General features: G+C 45.1%; 6 protein-coding genes across 11 annotated transcripts; 3 read left to right on the plus strand and 3 right to left on the minus strand.

Moving 5' to 3' along the window:
- The first annotated feature begins 84 nt into the window (after window positions 1-84).
- On the plus strand, window positions 85-2,736 carry LOC9658834 (glutamate dehydrogenase, mitochondrial). The gene is made up of 16 exons (XM_024670030.1): window positions 85-301; window positions 495-586; window positions 642-747; window positions 801-929; window positions 986-1,077; window positions 1,132-1,185; window positions 1,241-1,312; window positions 1,360-1,434; window positions 1,488-1,580; window positions 1,631-1,780; window positions 1,829-1,927; window positions 1,991-2,095; window positions 2,151-2,246; window positions 2,307-2,386; window positions 2,458-2,545; window positions 2,612-2,736. Exons 1-16 carry the CDS (start codon window positions 85-87, stop codon window positions 2,693-2,695), a joined length of 1,632 nt encoding a protein of 543 aa, XP_024525798.1. The 3' UTR covers window positions 2,696-2,736.
- Window positions 2,737-8,321, plus strand: LOC9658835 (probable receptor-like protein kinase At1g80640). Of its 4 annotated transcripts, none has more exons than XM_024669877.1 (15): window positions 4,842-5,012; window positions 5,064-5,410; window positions 5,498-5,634; window positions 5,711-5,816; window positions 5,898-6,029; window positions 6,121-6,483; window positions 6,546-6,749; window positions 6,802-7,046; window positions 7,110-7,242; window positions 7,298-7,361; window positions 7,419-7,515; window positions 7,574-7,676; window positions 7,733-7,851; window positions 7,908-7,997; window positions 8,051-8,321. In XM_024669877.1, the coding sequence occupies exons 4-15, from the start codon at window positions 5,747-5,749 to the stop codon at window positions 8,261-8,263; spliced, it is 1,833 nt and encodes a 610-aa protein (XP_024525645.1). In that variant the 5' UTR covers window positions 4,842-5,012; window positions 5,064-5,410; window positions 5,498-5,634; window positions 5,711-5,746; the 3' UTR covers window positions 8,264-8,321. The 4 variants fall into 4 exon arrangements, 3 of the variants coding, with proteins under 3 accessions (XP_024525645.1, XP_002964857.2, XP_024525644.1); XM_024669876.1 differs by having other exon boundaries at window positions 4,896-4,911; window positions 4,973-5,012; window positions 5,711-6,029; XM_002964811.2 differs by having other exon boundaries at window positions 5,711-6,029.
- A 2,368-nt stretch (window positions 8,322-10,689) lies between these two features.
- LOC112344715 (pentatricopeptide repeat-containing protein At4g02750-like) lies at window positions 10,690-13,022 on the minus strand. Its single transcript, XM_024670031.1, has 2 exons — window positions 12,733-13,022; window positions 10,690-12,463 (listed from the first exon to the last, which is right to left on the minus strand). The coding sequence occupies exons 1-2, from the start codon at window positions 13,020-13,022 to the stop codon at window positions 10,690-10,692; spliced, it is 2,064 nt and encodes a 687-aa protein (XP_024525799.1).
- LOC9658836 (YTH domain-containing family protein 2) lies at window positions 12,696-15,575 on the plus strand. Of its 2 annotated transcripts, none has more exons than XM_002964812.2 (9): window positions 12,696-13,071; window positions 13,134-13,198; window positions 13,259-13,400; window positions 13,469-13,524; window positions 13,600-13,977; window positions 14,041-14,499; window positions 14,556-14,768; window positions 14,833-14,991; window positions 15,037-15,575. In XM_002964812.2, exons 1-9 carry the CDS (start codon window positions 13,044-13,046, stop codon window positions 15,277-15,279), a joined length of 1,743 nt encoding a protein of 580 aa, XP_002964858.2. In that variant the 5' UTR covers window positions 12,696-13,043; the 3' UTR covers window positions 15,280-15,575. The 2 variants fall into 2 exon arrangements, with proteins under 2 accessions (XP_002964858.2, XP_024525646.1); XM_024669878.1 differs by having other exon boundaries at window positions 15,034-15,129.
- Window positions 15,441-16,958, minus strand: LOC9658837 (GDSL esterase/lipase 6). The gene is made up of 5 exons (XM_002965155.2): window positions 16,718-16,958; window positions 16,545-16,663; window positions 16,258-16,488; window positions 15,933-16,194; window positions 15,441-15,884 (listed from the first exon to the last, which is right to left on the minus strand). The coding sequence occupies exons 1-5, from the start codon at window positions 16,956-16,958 to the stop codon at window positions 15,643-15,645; spliced, it is 1,095 nt and encodes a 364-aa protein (XP_002965201.2). The 3' UTR covers window positions 15,441-15,642.
- A 177-nt stretch (window positions 16,959-17,135) lies between these two features.
- Window positions 17,136-20,522, minus strand: LOC9660206 (endoplasmic reticulum metallopeptidase 1). Of its 2 annotated transcripts, none has more exons than XM_024669874.1 (13): window positions 20,187-20,522; window positions 19,891-20,129; window positions 19,667-19,823; window positions 19,536-19,613; window positions 19,412-19,486; window positions 19,236-19,355; window positions 19,029-19,181; window positions 18,485-18,980; window positions 18,270-18,426; window positions 18,112-18,218; window positions 17,947-18,059; window positions 17,527-17,896; window positions 17,136-17,467 (listed from the first exon to the last, which is right to left on the minus strand). In XM_024669874.1, exons 1-13 carry the CDS (start codon window positions 20,508-20,510, stop codon window positions 17,175-17,177), a joined length of 2,682 nt encoding a protein of 893 aa, XP_024525642.1. In that variant the 5' UTR covers window positions 20,511-20,522; the 3' UTR covers window positions 17,136-17,174. The 2 variants fall into 2 exon arrangements, with proteins under 2 accessions (XP_024525642.1, XP_024525643.1); XM_024669875.1 differs by having other exon boundaries at window positions 19,891-20,122; window positions 20,187-20,221.
- Window positions 20,523-20,577: the final 55 nt, after the last annotated feature.

Here is a 20,577-nt window from a genome sequence, read left to right on the forward strand (position 1 = left end):
ATTGGATGGATTTGGATCCTCCACCTTCATAATTTGGAGAATTCTTCGTCCAAGTTGTTATTGTACCGGTAAGATGCAGTCGCGATGATCACTGGTACATTGCAGAGAGCCATGGGGGTGGTGCCGAGTTCGAGGCTTGCAGAAATCATACGGAATGAACTCACGCAAAAAAAGCTTTGCAGTAGTTTCACGCAGGTTGCACGGGACAGGTCGGCTTCCTTTCTTCTCTCTTGGTATAAAGATAAATGCAAAGTCGGCAACATAGCACCTCGGTTCGTTTCCTTTTGTTCTCGTTCTTGCTGTAAGTCTTTGCATACATGTCTGTTGTTTTGAGCGAGATCTTTTGAATGCAGGTTGCGGCTAGCAGAAACGAAAGATGTTGAGTTTTAAAAGGCCTGTTTTGTTGGCTGGAAGACTGTTCAGGAACTCGCACTCAACAAATGGCTAGAATTGTTGTCTTTTAGTAACGAACTTTGGCTCAAGGTTGTGAACAGGTGATCTGTCATTCCTCGACTCTGTCGACCATTACTTCAACAAAGCTGCAGAGATATCATCCGTGGACAAGGGATTGCTCGCATTCATCAAGGTAGACATGATATATGGTTGCTGTTGAATAATGGTTTCCTCTTTTTTTTTTTAAGGCATGTAACAGCATTATCAAGTTCCACGTTCCCTTGAAGCGCGCTTGTGGGAAACTGGAGCTTATTGAAGGTTACAGAGCTCAGCATTCGCATCACAGGCTTCCAGGTTTTCAATCAATATCTGGCTAGAAGGTGTTTGAGTATTTCCGTTGTTTTCAGTGAAGGGAGGGATACGACTGGGACCAAATGTAGATGCCAACGAGACTATGGCTCTTGCGGCGTTAATGACTTACAAGTGCGCAGTAGTCAATGTTCCGTTTGGAGGTGCCAAAGGCAGCGTCCGGATAGGTAGGTTGTCTGCTAATAGTCGCTTTAAGTCCTACAGTGTTTTCTGAATTTGGAAGATCCCTCCAAGTACACTTCTACAGAGAAGGAAGCAATTTTAAGGCGTTATACTGTCGAGCTTGTCAGAAGAAATTACATGGGTCCTGCAATAGTATGATCTGTCCTTCAGTTCCTCCTTCTAAAGAAACTTCTACATTGTCTTCAGGATGTTCCAGCTCCGGACTACGGAACGGGTTCGCTGGAGATGGCATGGATTAAGGTGGGCTTCGCTTTCTACTTTCTGTCATGGATTAAAGCCCTTTTGGATTCTGTAGGACACATACAGTTTTTTAAGGCACACTGACATAAATGCTTCGGGGTGCGTGACCGGAAAACCAATATCAGAGGTGATCACTTGGATTTTCGTTGTTCTTCTAAACTTCTAATCTTTTAGGGGGGAATACAAGGAAGGCAGGAAGCTACGGGACTCGGTGCATTTTTTGTTTTGAGAGAGTTCTTTAATGACGAGGTAGCTTCTGATTTTTCAATCAACAATTTAACAGCTCCTGGCATTTGCCACAGGATCTTGTACGCAAAGTCGGACTTACTAGAGGTGTAAAAGACAAAACTTTTATTGTTCAGGGTTTGGGAAACGTTGGTCTTCATGCAAGCGAGGTAAATCGCTAGCTTAAAAGTATACCTGTGCATAAAGTTTTTCCTTTTAGTTTATACACAGGGCTGGAGGTCGAATAATCGCCATAGCTGAACGCCACGGAGGACTTGTTGACGAGACTGGGAAAGGTCTGGATATTGAAGTTGTTAAAAGTTATCACAAGAAAAACGGTACCTTGAATGGATTGCCCAACGTCAAAAACGTAAGTAAAGCACTTTATCTTTCCATCACGTTTCTTACTGTCTGATAGATTACCGACACTGAGAAAATTTTGGAGCTCCCGTGCGACGTGCTGATACCGGCAGCCTTAGAGTCCCAGATTCATTCCGGGAATGCTGATCGTATCAAGGTGCATTGCATTCGAGAAAGGTTCTTTTTCATTGTCCAACGCACCCTTGTTTCTCTGTTGCAGGCTAAAGTGATAGCAGAAGCTGCAAATGGACCTCTCACGCCTGCCGCAGACAAGATTCTCGAAGGCAAAGGCGTCGTTATTCTCCCGGATTTGCTCGTGAATGCGGTATCTGGGTACTTAACGGCGGTGAATTCTCGGAACATGACAAACGCTCTTGCAGGGTGGAGTCACTGTCTCTTACTTCGAGTGGCTAAAGAACCTGAATCATATTGAATTTGGACGCATGACTCGAAGAATGGAAGAGCATGGGAAGAGAGTAAGCTTCTATTAATCCTCTCTATTGTTTATCGTCCGAACTTAAGCCGGATTGATACAGGTTCTTCTCAGTGCCTTGGAAAACCAATATGGTAACGGACATAAAATCCCGACGAGCCTGCGGGACGAATTATCGAGGGGGTAAGTTTTCAGTCATCCTGTTTTTCTCGTTTCTTAGTTTTTTTTTTTTTTTTTTCATTTCTTGCGAGCAGCAACACGGAAGTGGACTTTGTCCATTCCGGCTTGGAAGAAACGATGGTCACCGGCTGGGAGAATGTGAAGAAAACAGCACAAGAGAAGGTTAGAAATACACTCTTCCGGGATTTCTAGCTGAGAACTTCTTTCGTTCTCTCTGTTCTCTCGCAGGGCTGTAGTTTTCGCAAGGCTGCGTATCTGGTAGCAATCGAGAGAATCGCAAAGAGCATTGGAGACCAAGGGATATTTCCCTGAGAAGAGAATTTCAAATTTAAAAAAACCGGATATTCCTCTTTTGTGGCTCTCTAGGGTTTAGCTAGGGCTCTTGGCGACGGCGATGGAGGAGGCGCGAAGGAGGGCGCGGAGGCTGGAGTTGCCGAAATGCCGTGTCTTTGCCTCCGACACTGCGAGAGGCGGCCGGGTCGGCGACGATTTCGGCGCCGATGATCGATTGCTCTATCTGGATTCCTACTCCAAGGAGCGGCTCATCGGTTTCTTGCAAGATGCCGTGCTGGAGCACCGCTGGGGTGAGGCATCCGGGGTTTGTAGCGCATTGCTTCGCTCGCTATCGCTGTGGTCCAGAAGCCACAAGGACACAAGGCAACTGTTCACGGTATTTGTGTGCGTTTGTGTGTTTTGTGCAAACTTTGTGTTACTTTGTTCTTCCATTCTAGATGGCTCTAGAAATTCTCGAGAAAATAGAACCCGATGAGGACAATCACACCCGATACAGGAAGCTTTTTAGTCTCATGTACAGTCACCAGCCACAAACTAGACACCTCGAGGGAAAAGTAAGTGCTTTTCTTCTTTCTTCCTTCTCTCATGAAAAATGTCCAGAGACTTCAAGGCGAAGTGGAATTCCACCTAGCAATTTATCTCTTGAGTGTAGGGGACTGGGAAGGTGCTTATAACACTTTAAGAACGTAACTTCTTCGTGCTCTTTGCTTTCGTTTTCCCACGCAAACTAAAACTTTTCTTGATTGGGATCACAGAATAGCGGATGGTGCTTTGCGTGACGATCCGGGAGTGAACTTAACGTATGGCCAGGTGCTGCATCATTTGTGGTACGAGCAAGTATGTGAAGAAGCAGGGATTAATGACGTGAGCGAAGGTGCTGGTTCGTTTGGGGATTGGCAGCCAGAAACTCGAAGTGGCGATGAAGCTAAGGCCGTCGGAGAGGAAGAGCTAGTCAGAGACGTAGACGACGCAAGCGAAGAATCGAGAAACTCCACCTTAGCCGAAGTAACCAGGGACAAGCCGTTGAACAGAAAGCGGAAGAACTCGGAGGCTTCTGAGGATGACGATTTCTGGCCAAATGCTAGAGTCGAAATACAGCCAAGTAAGTGTTTCCTTTGTATTGACTCGTGGGGATATGGCTTCTAACCGGGGTTTCAGTTATGGATAGGAGATTGTTTCCTGTGCAAATACCATACGAGCAGCCCAATGTTGAGTATATAGTTCCTTTATCACCTCGTTCGAAGGAATTTTACGATAAAGCCGTTGAACACTTACAACGTGCGATTGCGTCGGCACCAGAAATGCTAGCAGCGCTGATTTGCCTCGTGCAAGTTCGTAGTAATTTTTCTTTTCACTATTTTTATGTTTATTTGTTCGTTTTTGCAGTTGTTACTTGCGACTGGCGATGCTGAGGGTGCTAATAAGGAGATCCAAATATGCTACCAGGCTACAGGGCATATCATACCATTAAGGTATGGATCTAAGCACTTGTCGTGACTATTTGTCACTTGCCTTTAACAGCTTACGAATACTTCTGCTCGAGTCGCTCTCCGAGAAGGACTGGAATAGAATGGCTCAGTGCTACGAGGAGATACTGAGCCATAACCCGTCGTCCGTGGATGCCATCACTGGTTTAATCGGCTTGCACGAGAAAGGTTGACTTCCATATCCGAAGTATTTGTAGCTGACAGTCGATAGTATTACAGGTGAATATGCTACTGAATCGCTTATCAAAGCTATTGCCACCCATCTGGACGTGGAGCCTGGCTCAGTTCATGTTTGGCGTAAGCTTGCCGATTGCTTTATCGAGATCAGCTCACATATCAACAACGACGTGGGAGATATATCGGCTGAGGAGCTTGTTTCTGTGTTCCTGGACAGAAATTGGTGGATAACCAAGCACTTCCCTGAAAACTTAATAGCGGCCGACGAATCCGGTATGCTGGTTTCATTCTTCGATCCAACTTAAGTCTCAAACTTACAGCAAAGCGGTGGAAGATGGTTACCTACAAAGCTGCCTGCGCTGCTCATATATTTGGATCTTCTTTTTCGTATGTGACGAAGGCAACATATATCTTGAAAGAGCTCGACAAGAAGCGTTTTCTGGACAAGTTAACATCACACCAAGAGCAGTCCTTGAACTTGCTAGCAGAAGGTGCTTGAATCCACTCTCTCAACCTTTTGAAGATGCAACGCAAAGCACCGTTGCTCATGGAATCCAGCGGCATGAAATGGTAAGTTTTATCTAAAGACATGCTTTTTCGTTTTTATTGAAATGACTTCCGAGCTACGAAGCATATAGTACCAATGTCTGCTCTGACAAAAATATGGTCTGGTATGGACTTCGTTTGTTTTTTCGACACTGGAATTTAACATTAACTTGCAGAGAACATCCTGGCTATTGTACTAAGTTCTCGAAGAGCTCAACAAGTAACGTTCTTTTCGGGCATCGCACGCACCGAGAGAGCACTCTTTATACTTACTGGGGCTTATGATTCATTCTTTCCGTGGCCAACTAACGGGACCGCAAACAAACAACAAAACTGTTACACTTCGTTTAGCAACGCTCTCGATCAACTCAACGTCTCACTCTGCTCGTTACAAACCAAGCTTATGGAACACAGCAGCGTTCGCTTACACAAAACTTAATCATCCAACTTCCAAAACACGAAGTCAATGTGACAATAAATGGCAACTCCAGAACAAGCAGCTCCCTCTCGTGAATCGTAGATGGTAAGTTCCCACTCCTTTTTCTATTGACTAGAGAGAACGAGGACACGGGTCTCACTCACTTCTACTTTATTTTTTCTTTCTCCACAGGAGCTGGAGCAGCAAGAATTCTGGATAAAGCCGCGCGCTCCACACTGTCCGAGAGATCGATCGCTTAAAAATCCCGTGGTGTGACAGTTTGATTCAGCTCAAAGCTAGCTCTCCTTGATCCACGAAGAAAAGAGAGAGTAAGCTTCTTCACTACCAAGCAATCCAGCCAGAGAGGCCTCTGACCATTTCTATCTTTTTTTTATACTTTACCAGGTACTTCTCACATGGTTGAATCACCTGGGGTCGAGAATGATGCCGGGGATATTCGCGGCCGTGACCCTGTTCACACCGCGACAGTTTAGAGCTTTTTTGGAGCCGGGTGATTATCCTCTTCTCGTTTGCTCGCTTGCTACATCGCAGCTATGGAGCTTTAATGGCGCTGGCGCTTGGTTCTTGCTAGGGTTTGGGCGTTTCTTGCTGCTTCTTTGGCAATCCCGGGCGTTTTCTCGGTCGCGATGGCGCGATCGAGGCGCTGCTGCTGGAGGTGGACCGTCGACGGCGTGCTACTTTGATCGATTGCAGCGCAGCACAGGTATGCGGCTTTCTTGCTTTCCTCTTCTTTCTCTGGCCTGCGAGAATGTAGCTTGGTATTTCGACCTGCATTCTCACGATTGTGTGTGTAGATGGGTCCTTGATGCTGCCGACGATGACCATGGCGCGGTTCCTTCTTTCGCTTTGTCTGGGATCGATGCTAGCGCATTCCAGTGGCGCTGCTGGGATTCGTTTCCACAGTAGACGAGCCTTGCAAGCGCCGGATTCTGCGTTGCTGGCTCCCTATCAGGATATTGATCCTCGGTCCTGGGCCCCTTTTCTTCCACCTCCAGTAGCTCCTTCTCCCAGTGAAGACCCACGGTCGTTCCAATCACCGGTTTCTTATTCTCCTCCATCTCCAGCATTCCCAGTTGCTACATCACCTTTGCAAAAGCCTGCTGCGGTGGTTCTTCCTGCTTGGCTAGCGACTGCAGCTCCAAGTCCTCATTCACCAGGTACGTTTTCTCCGAGGAAAAACAAGGAAACTTGAAGAATTGAGCTTGTTCTTCCTGTGCAGGGCCTTTCCTTGCAAAGCATGAGCTTGACGAAGATCAGGGGCTGCCAAAGCTCACCAAAGGCATGCTGCTTACAGTTGTTCTCGTCCCAACTCTGCTCGGGGGCTCAATCCTGTTCTCGACTTTCGTTGCATGGATGTGCCACCGGCCTCCATCTCTGAGGCATTCGCCGGCTGGTAGCCAACGCAGTGACGGATACTCGTCCGGTACGTCGGTACTCGCTGGTTGCGGTTTTGTAACTGAGCTATTCTTTTGTAGGTGGTTCCGGACGAGGCCCGTTTGCACCGTGGCTGTGGGGACGTAGTTTCAATGCCCCTCGAAAGGAACTCGCTCATTCTTTCGAGTTTCCTTTGCTCCAGGCAGCAACTAGCAATTTCGGTACTGCGAACTTGTTAGGAGAGGGTGGCTCTGGACGCGTTTACAAGGCACGACTAGACGACGACTGTTTTGCGGCAGTTAAATTATTGTTTAGCGAGGGGAAACAAGCGGAACAAGCATTCCAGGTTGGTTTTTCTAGATATTGAAGAACGACTAGACATTTATCTTCTTGGGTGCTGTTTTTCCAGGCTGAGGTTGAACTCTTGAGTGGGATTCGCCATCCGAATCTCGTCTCCTTGCTAGGATTTTCCAGCCACGGAGATCAGCGGCTGCTGGTGTACGAGTATATGCAGAATGGATCTTTGCAAGATCAACTCCATGGTATGTTATCCAGGTTATTGTCCAAATAGCTTACACGCTTTTATCCATTTTCAAGGTCCTCTAAAGGGATCGATTCTTTCGTGGCACCTGAGAATGAAAATCGCACTTGACTCGGCAAGGTAACTTGGATAACGTTTTTGTGGTTTTCTGAAGCTCATAGTCGATGTCATTTGCAGAGGTTTGGAACACTTGCACGAGCACTGCAACCCTCTTGTAATCCATCGGGATTTTAAATCGTCCAACATCCTTTTGGACGCAAGCTTTAATGCCAAAGTTCGGATGAAACATGTGACTTGAATCGGAATTAAGTTTTTCTTCATTCTTTACACAGGTTGCAGACTTTGGGCTTGCACTGTCTGCTCCAACTGGAATCAGGCAGGACGAGATCGTTCAGGGAACTCTTGGCTATGTTGCCCCGGAATACATCCTGAATGGTAACAAAACATATCCATTGCGCAACACTAGCTCACTGCGGAAAACTTTTGTGCAGGGAGCCTCACGGAAAAAAGTGATGTGTATGCATTCGGAGTTGTTCTTCTGGAGCTTATAACTGGGAGAAAGCCGATCGATCCATCCATGCCAACGGGATCTGAGTCGCTAGTTACTTGGGTATGTCGAATCCTTGTCTTGAGCCTTTTGGTTCTGAGAGGTTTCACTTACTCTAGGTTCTGCCGCTCTTGGGGGATCGAGCATCGTTGCCAACCGTGATAGATCCTGTTCTCCAAGGAACCGTGGATACAAAGCATCTCCATCAGGTGAGAAACTTTGTAGAAGGTTGTCTGATGGCCTGCTTGTGTAAATTTTCCAGGTTGCTGCAGTAGCAATGCTGTGTGTGCAAGCAGAGCCGAGTTATAGGCCACTCATTGCGGATGTTGTGAATTCCTTGATCCCGCTCGTTCCGATTGAGTTGGGAGGGACATTGCGTGTTGCAGAGACGGTGCTCGAGAACAAGTCATTTGCGGCATTGCAATGGAACGTATCCTCCAATGACTCCATTGTTTATGGGGAGGATGCTTACTAATGTTTGTGTATGTTTAACTCTTTCGTATTTGAATTATTATTATTACCATTGAGACTAAGTAATTCTCAGAGAAATGATCCTCGTCACTTATTCTCTATCTAAAGGGACAATCAAAACCAGAAGATAATATTAGTTAAAAAATCTAAAGTTTGTTATTTCTAGGAGAGACAATTACACAGTGAAGTTCTCCATTTACATTCTTGACACAGAAATTCAATGGTATTGCTCTGGAGATTGGTGGATATCAATTTATAAGCTATGCACGATCTGGTTGTCAACATCTTCTTTGCAAGATTGCAATCCCTGGATATTTAGTAAAAGAGTTGAATAGTGAGGAAAATTATTTTCTTGAGTGTGTGTTGCAACCAAGATTTTTGTTTTATCATTGTAAGAAGGATTTTTGCAAGACTTGAGAAAGTCACCTCAATCTACAAATGGATCTATTTCTATTGTAAAAGTAAGAGCAAATAAACATAAAGAAAAAGAAAAAAAGAAAGTAGTACCTCATCATGTATTTTTTGTTAACTCTAAGAAACTTCACATTATGAAAAAGCAACTTGTCTGTCATTTGTTTGTATAAAAGAGATTAAACTGTTTATCATGTAATGAAAGCCTGTAACAATGTAATAGGGCTATACACTTGCCAGATGTCAAGATCAGCTATTTTCCCTGGCTACTGTGATCCGCAAGCAAAGAATGTGATGACAATCTCCTGCTAGCTTGATGAAGAACATGAATATATTATATACCACCTCACATAGTTCTTATTTGGCAAGCAAACTAATTTGTTTGATTTTTTTAAGGGTATTAAAGAAGTGAGTAATAGTTTGTTTTATTTATTTTTATAAAAATGTAAAGCATGTGATTTTGACCATGGTGTATATCATAGCCATGAAGTAAAACAGTTTTAGGGCCTTCTATAAAGAGTGAACAAACAACAATATAGAATAACAATAAAATAGTCCTAAAGTATCTAAATCCCAATATATAAAACAAAGTAAAATGAAATATAACACTATCTCAACATAAAGATGTAGTACTCCATTAGCTAACATGTTATAGAGGTTGGGTGAACATAAGTCAATCTTATATATCTCTGAGAAAAAATCTGTAAACTTATTAAATATAAAATGGTATTAGATTATGAAATAACACTATTATGTTTAGGATTTCATAACTAGCAATTCGGACACATTTTATAAATACTATTGGGACCAAAATGAAACCAACACATCAGTAAATATATTAGATAGACACACTAATCTATCAATATCAAGAGACTAACTCAATATCAAATCGGTTTTCAACATTATCACACTTTGGAATTCAATCCTTCTGCTCATTTAATCAAGTGCATACAATGATATGACTAATTTCACAATTAGCTTAAATGGAGAATGATGAAAAGAATCAATAATAACAACCTTTTACAATTGTGGCACTAAGGAGAGAATTTTAAAAGTGCTAGCTTGAAATTATATTTGCAACAATTTAGTTATTAACATTTTCTTTTGTAAGCTTTAGATATAGACTAAAATAGCTGAGTTATGAGTGCATGTTGCAACAAAAGTTATTTAAAAGGGGACTTATACAAGACTTGAGGATAGTGTACACTTGCCAAATGTCAAACCTTATTCCTTAACAAATATTACAATTTAAGTGTCACTAATTTAACATTTTGCATGTTTCCACATATACACAGATAATATTTACCTCAAGAATAAATAAAATATTACACCCTCAAAGTTATCCTTTTCTATCTGATGTAGACTAGTACTAGCTAATCTTGTAAATTATTTCTCAGAGATTCCATATATAAATTCAAATATAGGTAGGTAATTACAAATTCCCATTTATACATGTATTAAAAAATAATTATTGTGCATTGCAAGCAATGGTTGGTTTGCTTAATAGTAGTGCTATTCATGTTTAATCAATCAAAAATTTATAATTGTAAACATACTTTATAATTTATAAACACAAGATTAATCTTATTATATATGAACCCATTAAATGGTAAAATAAACTAGAATATACTAAGAATTATTTAAGAAATTTTATAAAAAAATTATAAATAGAAAATTAATCTAAATGAATATAGATGGTAGAATATCATATAATAGCCAATCATATTCTAAGCATATTAAAAGGCTTAACTACAAATTAAATATTATATTTTTACAGTAGAGAGAATAAAGTAGAGTGTAAAGTTGGTTCTGAGTGGAAAAGTTGATCCCAAGAATAGAAGAGTGTTAAGCAAACATAAAAACAACATCTCTAGCACTCGAAGCTTCTTGGCCGCTCCCAAACCAGCCTCCACATGCCACCAGCCCCTCTTGGGTGCTGCAGGGCCTAAGGTCATCACATAACACCATATCTATCCTGATTTAAAATATCAAACTTAAAATTAAATCAAGTGCTAGTGACTAAATACTAAACCCTCTCATTGCTGCCCGAGTGCCAATGGAGGAATCATAATACATGGCACATGCACCCAGCAAGCACTCCCACTCCAGTGCTTCGTCCTCAAAGGGCATATTGAGGATCAAGTCCTCAGCAGCAGCCAGGAAACCAGCTCGCCCAAGCAGATCAACCATACAAAAGAAGTGTTGCCTAGTTGGTGAAACTCCATAGTCCATAGCCATTGAGACCAAGCAACACCTCCCAGCATATAATCCCCCCGCACGGCTACAAGCAATGAGAAACGAAGCCACACATGAATCATTGGGTGTTACGCAGTGAGCAGCCATTGAACTTAACGTGAGATCTATTTTGTTTTGTGATAGCTCTCCTTGGGCATAGCAGGATAGCAGTGCTGACCAAGAGCCAGAGTCTGGATCTGGAATGGAGTCGAAAATACTCTTAGATTTGAGCGGATGCCCGTTTTGGGCATATGCATATATCAATGCGTTCCAACAGGTGGTGTCCCTCTGGAGCGTTTTAGCAAAAATTCCCAGTGATTCCTGGATATGCCAGTTTTGGGCATATGCAGCAAACATGGTAGTGCATGAAAAACAGTCCCACTCGGGCATTTTGTCAAATACGTACTTAGTGTACTCGAGATCCCGTGCATAGGCATAACCTGATAGGATAGATGTCCATGACGCTAGGTTTTTCCGAGGCATGCTATGGAACATCTCTTGTGCTTTATCTATTTTTCCGTTTTGAGAAAGAAGAGAAAGTTTCAAGTTGCATGATACAATATCCAGACACGGCATTTGCCCAAGCATGGTATCCACTTGTTGGGTTTCTCCATGTTGAGCATATGCTAACAGCATTACGTTGCAAGCCAGAGTGTCTAGATCTGGGATTCTCTGGAATATATCTATAGCTTCTCTAAGATTTTCACCATGGGCATAAGCTTTTAGCATAGCAGTCCAAGATAACAAGTTTCTGTATGGCATCTCATCAAATATTTGCTTCGAGAGCTCAACGCGTCCTCTCTCGGCATATGCCGCGAGAAGAGCAGTCGAGCAAACCACATCCCACTGTGGCATCTTGTCATAGATTTCTTTGGCACCATCTAGGTTATTAGCTTCCAAAAATGCAGCCACAAGTACCGTCCAGCTCACCAGGTTCCTCTCCGGCATCTCTAAAAACACCTTAAACGAGTCGCAGAGATTCCCTACATCGGAATATGCCAAGAGCATTGCATTCCACGACGCAAGATTCCTCTCAGGCATCTGGAGGAATATGTTTCGAGACTCTATAACCAGTCCGGCCCGAGCATATGCGCCAAGCATTGCTGTCCAGGCAATGAGGTCATAACCAGGCATAGAATCAAACAGCACCTTGGCATCGTGCAGATGCCCTTTATCGGCACAAGCCGAAACCATGGTAGTCCAGCTCACAAGATCCCTCGCTGGCACGTTTGCAACAGAAGTTCTAGATTCCCGCAGATGCCCATCTGCGGCATCTGCTGATGACGACAGATTCCAAGGCATTTGGTCGAAGAGCTCCCGGGCTTCTGCGACATGGCCATTTCGTATGTACGCAGAGAGCATGAGATTCCATGAGTAAGTGTCCTTGGCGGCAATGTGGTCGAACACGTGGCGCGCATCCAGAGGGCTGCCGTACGTTCCGTAGAGCTGGATGAGCTTGTTGAGGAGGAAAGTGTCGTTCTGGAAGGCTGCGGAAATTGATGCGTGGATGTCAGTGGCATCAGCGAGGCTCTTACAACAATGGATTGCCTCAAGCCATCTATTCATAGAGGAAAAAGATGCGAGAGAATATCCCAAGGTCGTTTAGGGCAACCAATCCAAAAGGGTGAAAAAGGTGAAAGGAAAAAAATAACGAATTCTTTCTTCCGGGCTTTCCGCCGGTCAGAGAAAATCCCACGGTCCAAAGTGGGACGCCAGGGGCCAATGGAAGCCGCCCGATGGGGCCATCTACGGCTGATATTGCGCCTGCCACGACGCTCGGGCGCTCCCAGACCTAGCCCCGGCCCCGGCGCGGTTTAGGTTCGGCACCGAAGCTTCCCCGCCTTCTTCTCGCCAAAACAATGAGCCGGCATGGAAAGGACTTGGTGCCGGTGTCTCTTTTCGCTAACCCTTTGCTCCTCATTCTTTTGATGCGCGCCTCCACCGTGCGCCGCCGCGCCTAGGGAAGGAAGTAAGCGAGCGATCCAGCGCCCGATCGATCGATCGATCGATCGATGCCAGCGGCCTAGGGCGCCCGCGCCGCCGCGGTTTGTTTGATGTGCTTGTTCGTTGCAGAGGAGGAGAATCGGCGCGCTTCTTCGTGAATTCTGGCGCCGCATTGCGAGGTCTTCCCACGGATTATGGGACCGGTTCCTACGCCCGAGGATCGTAAGTGCTCATTCTCTTTCTCTCGGATTTTCTCGTCTTGACGGTGGAAATTTTGCTTGTAGAAGTGAACGATCTGCTCCAGAACCTCAAGGTCGAGCCCCGGGGGAAGAAATCGGAGTTTCCAGAGGTAGGCCGACGATTCCCCGCCACGTTTTCTACATTCGTCTCTCTTTGTAACTCTGGGCAGCTCTACGCGGGCCAGGACGGCAATATTTCGGACAGTAGCGGCGACGCGTCAGTGTCTAGTGGTGATTTTCTTAGCAACACTCACGAAGTTAATCCGGATTCGAGCATTTTTTATTCCACAAATGGCTATGCTGCTCAAGGGGGTATGGATCGAGATCCGTGTACCATAAAGCACACGTTTTGATCGTTTCCTCTGTTTTGATATATCCAGGGACGACGGACTGGGAGGAGTATCCTCGTTACGTTGGCCTTAATGGGCTAGATCCGGTAAGCTTGTCAAGAAATCTACTTTGTTTTCCATTGAGAGTTTTGGAGCTCAATTGTGTGTGGTCTTGCTTGCAGGCCTTGTATAACCCCGAGAGCCTTGTTCTAAGTTATGGCTATGCTTCGCAGCCATACGGCCAGTACTCCCCAGCTCCGTTTTACGCCGATGGTCAGCTCTACGGACAGTCCGCTTTTCATTTTCCTGCTCCGGTGTACCACGGTCAGTATCACTTCGTAGAGGTGGATCCCTTGAAGAATGATGGATCAACAGGTGCTATTCCGACGAAGAATGTGCAACGACCGGTTGCAGTGATGGGGCCCTACATACATTATCCCATGCCTGTGCATAATTCCAGGCAGGATGGCCGTGGAGGTTTCGAAGGGCTGCGAGCTACAGCTCCTCCTTGGGTTGACTCAAGAAGCTCTTCTCATCAGAGGTCAAGCAACAAAACGCAGGTAAGCTTTCAAAAAGTTATGGCTCTTTTAAGTCACCAAAATTTGGTTTTTAATTTTTCACAGCAAGAGCCAGCCCCGGCTCAGAAGCCTGGGGAGTTGGGAACAGGTTTTCCACCTTTGACAAGGTCGGCTCTCAACTCTATTGGACCAGGCAAAGGAAAACGGGGCAATGTAGATGGTAGGCCGGTAGGGAAAGGAGGAGATAGTGTCGAGGCCGAGCACAACAGGGCACCAAGGGCCTCAAAAGGAAAGCCTCAACGAATATATCCTGAGCTGCAGAAGAAAGGATCAGGTGGAGAAGGTGGCGAGAATTTTGTGGTATCCAAGGAGCAGTACAATAAGCCCGACTTTTCCACGTCCTACAGCAACGCGAAGTTTTTCATAATCAAGTCGTATAGCGAAGACGATGTACATAAGAGCATCAAGTACGGTGTGTGGGCGAGTACTCCAAATGGAAACAAGAGGCTGGACGCGGCATATAAGGAAGCGGCCGGAGAATTTCCTATTTTCCTCTTTTTTTCGGTGAGGTTCCATAGCTTTGTTGCTTACCTGGACATCCTGAAAACGCCTCGTTTCAGGTTAACGGGAGCGGGCAATTTTGCGGGGTAGCTGAAATGAGCGGACCAATGGACTTTCTCCGGAGCGTCGATTTTTGGCAACAAGACAAGTGGACTGGACGGTTCTCAGTAAAGTGGCATTTCATCAAGGATATCACTAATGGCCACTTCCGGCACATAATTCTAGAGAACAACGATAACAAGCCCGTCACGAACAGCAGAGACACTCAAGAGGTAATCTAAATGTAGCTTCTCAAATGGAAGAACCGCCAGTACTAACTTCCATTCCACACCACAGGTCCAACTCGATCAGGGACTTGAAATGCTGAGGATTTTCAAGAACTACAACTCTAGCACGTCAATTCTGGACGATTTCCAGTACTACGAGAACCGGCAGATACTAATGCAGGAGAAGAGATCACGGAGCTCACAAAAGCAGCAGCAGCAGCAGCAGCAGGTACTCTCTCCTTTTTGTGATTGACGCGCACTAATTTGGATTTAGGATGGCGCGACGCTCTTGAGCAAAAGTACGGGGGACGTGGTTGGCGCAGAGAATCTTACCGACAAGACGAGTGCCTCCACCAGCACAGAGAATCTTACAGACAATAAGTTGGCTTCCACGAGCGCGGAAGGCAACGCTACTACTACCACTGCTGCCAGTGCTTCTGCGGCGATGCAACGAAAGTCCTACCTCCATAGCCTGGCAGGAGAGAAAGACGCGGCGGCCAATGCGATTCCAGTCTAGGCGAGCAACTTTTGGTGCGGCAGAGAAGTAGGCTGCTCTACTGCCACACTCGCTGGTTTGTGTTGCGATGCCGCCCTCTTGATGCGAGAAGTTCCACCAGGGAAGATTTGGAGCTGGTTTGTTCTTTCTTTCTTTTCTTTTTTTCTTCCTTTTTTTTTCACTTTCTTCGGTTTTTTTCGTCGTTTCCTTTTTGTTTGGCTGCGAAGCAGGCCTACACGACAAGGCCTTGGAAAATGTTTTTGAGAATAAGGCTCTGGGAGAAAAAATAAAGAAAAAAACAAAAGAAGATTTTGCAAGGACCCCTGTTATCATTGGAAAAATTGGAAGACCATAAAATAATTGACGATGGTTTCGCCACCTTGTTTATAACGTGACCAGCGTTTGAAGATTGAATGGCGCTACTGCTCCCGAGCCTCCTCTCCACAAATAGTTGGAGAAAAATCTATAGCCCTGTTCCGTGGGATGGAGGTCCCAGAAGAGATACTTGGAAGGATCTTGGCAAAGAAACTGCTTAAACGGCTTGTCTGGAGGAACAGGCATGCCGCAGGCTACCTCTGCGTGGAACTCTCCAGCTCCACAGCAGTTCTGCCTCGTCTCGATGAATCCTACAGGATAGAAAACCTTGGAAGGACGTAAAGACGAGCTTGGCTTACCATATTTGCTTGCATTTCTTATCATGTCCATGTAAATCTCATATGACTTCACGGTGATGATCTTCGCGTCTGGCAGCTCTGCTCGCAATTGTGCTAGCATCTCGTTGAGTTTGAAATTGAAGCTCTTCGCCATGGAGTTCAAAGGGAGATAGCACCCTTGCTTTTTCAACTCTGAGCTGACATAATGTCTCGACAGCGGCGTGCATCCCAAAGGTCCCAGTTCAGAGATTGCAAATTTTCGAGCACCTGCGTCATACAGTGCCTGTGCCCAATATAAAAAAGGAAGTGATACCTACTTTTCTTTGAAAGAGATTTTTCTTCTTACCTTGAAGCTTCTGTTGTAAAGAAGTATCAGGAAGTTCACATAGTATTCTGGAGGAACCTGTTGGAACTTGGAATCCGAAAAGTAAGTAGTGATAATGTCGTTACTACCAATATTGATGTGAATGATGGACTTCGCAATTTTCTCGTTTACTGCTGCAGCCGGTTGCCCTGCCTTCCATTTTGAAACCAAGCTATAGAATTGGTTGATCTGCTGGGTGTACGAAATGATATTCTAGAGAAGACAAGGTGACGCAGAAAACGAAGGAAAAAGGAAAGAACACGTTATACCCTATCTTCATTTGTAATGTCGAGAAGTCCTGCGCCGGAGGACGCAAAATTTGCACCAAAAGCGTGGCTTGCATTTCCATCCAGATACGGTGGCACCAATGGTAAATTTAAAAACCAAGCTGCACCAACAGCAAGAATTTCAGTAACCAAACTTCCCGGCCAGAAGAACTTACCCAGAAAATCCGACGGGATCAAACCATTGGAATAACGTCCGTTTGGATGATGAAAGTGCGTTTCACCAAACGGTGGAATATCTGCTATAAGAGTTGAGTTGGGAACGAAATAATTGGTTCCAACATCAACCAGTGAATCTCCAAAGATAAAAAGCGCAGGGACCAGAGGTGTTGCCAAGCACAGCGCTGGTAAGAAATAGACTACTGCTAGCAAGAAATACAATTCACCAAAGAAATTCATTGCTTACCGTCAGACTTCTCGAGACACCTCGAGCTTGAGCCTCAATTGCCTTGTCGTTTTCCATATGGGTGGCTGAACCAATGCTCAGCTAGCTGTCTCCAAACTTGTCTTCGCTAAAGTAAAGCTTACGTACCGCATGCTAATCTGACCCTTCAAGATCTTCGTCGTCTCTCAATATAAATAAAATACAATATCGATATTAAACTCCCGAGTTTTTCAAAGTGAAAGCCTCGAGAGGTAAGCCAAAGTGTAAGGACTTGTAGACTTACCAAACAAGGTACAGAAATCCGGCAGCAGCTTCAGTGTCTTTGCTGCGTCAGGAGTCAAAACATTCAGGTCCGTCCTGAGCTTGAGCAGCTCCTTGCTGCTCGTCTCGGCAGAGATTCCCTTTTGCCAGACCAACTCAATATTGAATACGTGAGGGCCATTTTTACCGCTCGCAAACTGGAGCACATGAACCCCGTCTATTCCAGCGATGTCGTCCTTCGGCACCAGCATCTCTTTCGTACCTGTACACAATCGCATTAATGTCGCAGAAAACCGACTGGGCAGGATGAAAGTGTTTTACCCGTTTCCTCGGTGATTATGTCCACCTGAAGAGCTTGAATCCTGTCAGTGTCGATAGAAAGAGACCACCGATTGGAAGACATCGTCTTTAAGAGGACAGATGTAGTTCTCTGGTCGCCGACAGTATGATCGCTGAGGATCGTCAGGTTCGGACGACCTTGCCATAAATCCTCGTCCAGATCACTGGGTTTTTCACAGCCTTTCCTAACGCCGAAGGTCACAAAATCTGGTCTCTCGGTACCACCGCACGTGAAGCCGCTCTCAGCAAGAGACTGGACTTCTTTCCCAAGCCCACCAGGAGTCGTAAATGACACTGAAATATACGACTCGGAGGACAGCTTGTCCATGTTCGCTTCAATCACATGAACAACCTGCAGGAGCAAAATTAGAAAGAGAACACAAAAATGAAAATAAATCTTACGTATGTGCCTTTGGCGACGTCCTTTGTAAATGCGGGCACCAATTCATACGACACCACCGACAATGATACAAGAAAAATAAATATTGTTGACAATGAAATCCATACTCCGGCACCTGAGCGGACAAAAGGATCTGTAAACAAAACGTTACATATCGTAGAAATTACCTCTATGAATGTAAGGCATCAAATAGCTCAACGAGAGACATAGTATTGCGGAAATCAAGACGGCTATCACGGCATTTCCTACCCACGGAGATCCACCACCTGGATGTCTGCAGATACAAAGCCATATCGTCAAGAAAACCGGAAACGTTTTTACAAACCTGTCAAACCGAACAAGGTTGCTAATCAGCACGTTTGGCAAGCTGAGGAAAATATCGGAGGTCAAAACTATAGGCACGGGTAGGCCCAGCAGCAACGTCCATGAGCTTAATTGCCTTGGAGCTTGGTTCTTTGACAGTGAAGATTCTTTCAAACCATCTGCATTGTGAAAACTACCAGTAAGTATATGAAAACTTATGAAAGAAAACGGACTTACAGGCTATTGACGGTATAACTAGCCAAGCCATTGCAATATACGAAGACCCGGCATTAGCCCACACTCCGAGTCCAAAAACTAAAAGCCACATCAAGAATACGGCCTTGAACATAAACTTCTCGGTTTCCGCAGTCACACTCGCGCTGTTCGGCATAGAACGAACCAAGTAAGAACGCAGTAATTTATAACCGAGTGTATGGCCAATAACACCACCGAAAACTGCCGGAGCACCAAACAGGCCCACTGCCAATATCGGATGAGCTAGATAAGGGACGGAGTATGTGCATAGACGTGGAAGTAGTGCAGCCACTGCCACAGCAGATGATAGAGAAAATATCCAAGACAGTATCACCCCAAAAGCAGCGAGTAATAGCGCTGGTAAAGAGAACTGGTCGGCTCGAATCATCGATCCGACAAAGAGTAGCAGTGATTGGATAAGGACGGACGAGTAGAGAAGCTTTGCAAAATCTCGTGTAAAGGTGACCATATATTGTCCCTGTCGTCAGAAAGCCAATATAAACAACAAAAATCACAAGAGACATACCAAGACGTCAAAGTAGACCATTTCTAGCTTTGAGCTTTGACTCGTTCCAAGATGAGCAAGCTCGGGAGACGAAGCAACCTCCACAAGGAAGGGTAGAATATTATCTCCCAGGTGTTGCAATGATCCAGCTCGAACAAGTTTTAATGCATCATTCTGCGAAAACCAATGTTAGTTAGAATTGTAAGACCAACCCTCAAACCTGTTTACCTGAGTGTGATAGACAGCCCCATTCTCGACATATGCAAAGTCGAGGCCAGATAAGCCAGCTATTTCCCTGTAGACTTGAAAATCTGTTGCAGATTTGATGAGTCCTGCTTGAAAAACATCCTGCCGCCATAGGTAAATACAAATAAAAAAACATTCTTTGCATGCCTAGAACGTACTTGAGCAACTATGTTGGCAGACGGACGCCGAGCAGTCTGAGCAAAAACGTCCACAAGCCATTTGTCCGGTCCAGCCTTCGAGAAATCGACTACATTTGTTTTAAACATGAGAAATGAAAACTACCTGAAACAATTTAGACTTTCCCCCTGCTCCCATGGCTTCCAGATCTATAAAAGCTCTGATCGATGAATTCCAGTGGTGCTGCAAAAGAACAAAAACATGAAATAAGCTTTTTAGAAAACAAGACGTCTCACCTGAGTGATAAAGCTGTGAGCACCATCAAGGCCCTCCTCTTCTCCGGCATTGAACAAGAATACCACTGAATGCTTGAATCCTTGAGCTATGTTGGACAGCGCTCGGACAAGCTCCAACATAGAAGATACGCAGGAGCCGCAATCCCCTCCTCCGCTTCTAGAGTTCCAACTTAGAATCTTTCTCTGTCTAGAACTTTAAACTGAAGTTCGCAAAAAGCACTTACGATGTGAAGACCGTGTCGACATGAGAGGACACAAGAATGGCATTGTCTTCGGCATCGTCCGAGTGCTTGGAGCTCAATCGAACGAGTACGTGACTCAAGTCGGCATAAGCAAGAGTCTTTCCTTTGAAAAGCCCTCCTTGCAAACGATTTCTTCCAGGCTTCGCACGAAAACGCTCGATCTCCATAAAAACCCGTGAATTCGCTTTGCTCTTGATGAACTCCAGGACACGAACTATATACTGCCACACGATCGATCAATCTTTGCATAGGAGAAACAACAACAAGAGATTGCATACCTCCAAAGCGTGGTCGAGATTTTCAGAGCCAACAGGCTTTGGCCCAAAGCTCGTGAGTACTTTCAAATGCCCCATGGCGCGCTCTTCCGAAAAACCGAGCTTCCCAGCTTCCTCGGCGGGCAGCGGCCTCGGGAGCTGAATGCTCTGGACGTAATGCACCGCGAGTCCGAGAATCACCATCCCGACGACGCCCCACACAAAGACCTGCGCTGACGCTGGATCCTGCCGCCGCGCCGGTGAATCAGCCGTTACCCTATCTTTTGATTCGATCGCAGCGGCGCTCGATCCGCCCGCCGCCTTCCTCGCGCGCAACGACGAAGCCATAGCCAAGCTCTCAAAAAACCCTAAAATTCAAAATACTTTAGCCTTTTCCAAAACCCTATACCTCTAT

This window comes from Selaginella moellendorffii, unplaced genomic scaffold (assembly GCF_000143415.4).
Source record: "Selaginella moellendorffii unplaced genomic scaffold, v1.0 SELMOscaffold_5, whole genome shotgun sequence".
Classification (NCBI taxonomy): domain Eukaryota; kingdom Viridiplantae; phylum Streptophyta; class Lycopodiopsida; order Selaginellales; family Selaginellaceae; genus Selaginella; species Selaginella moellendorffii.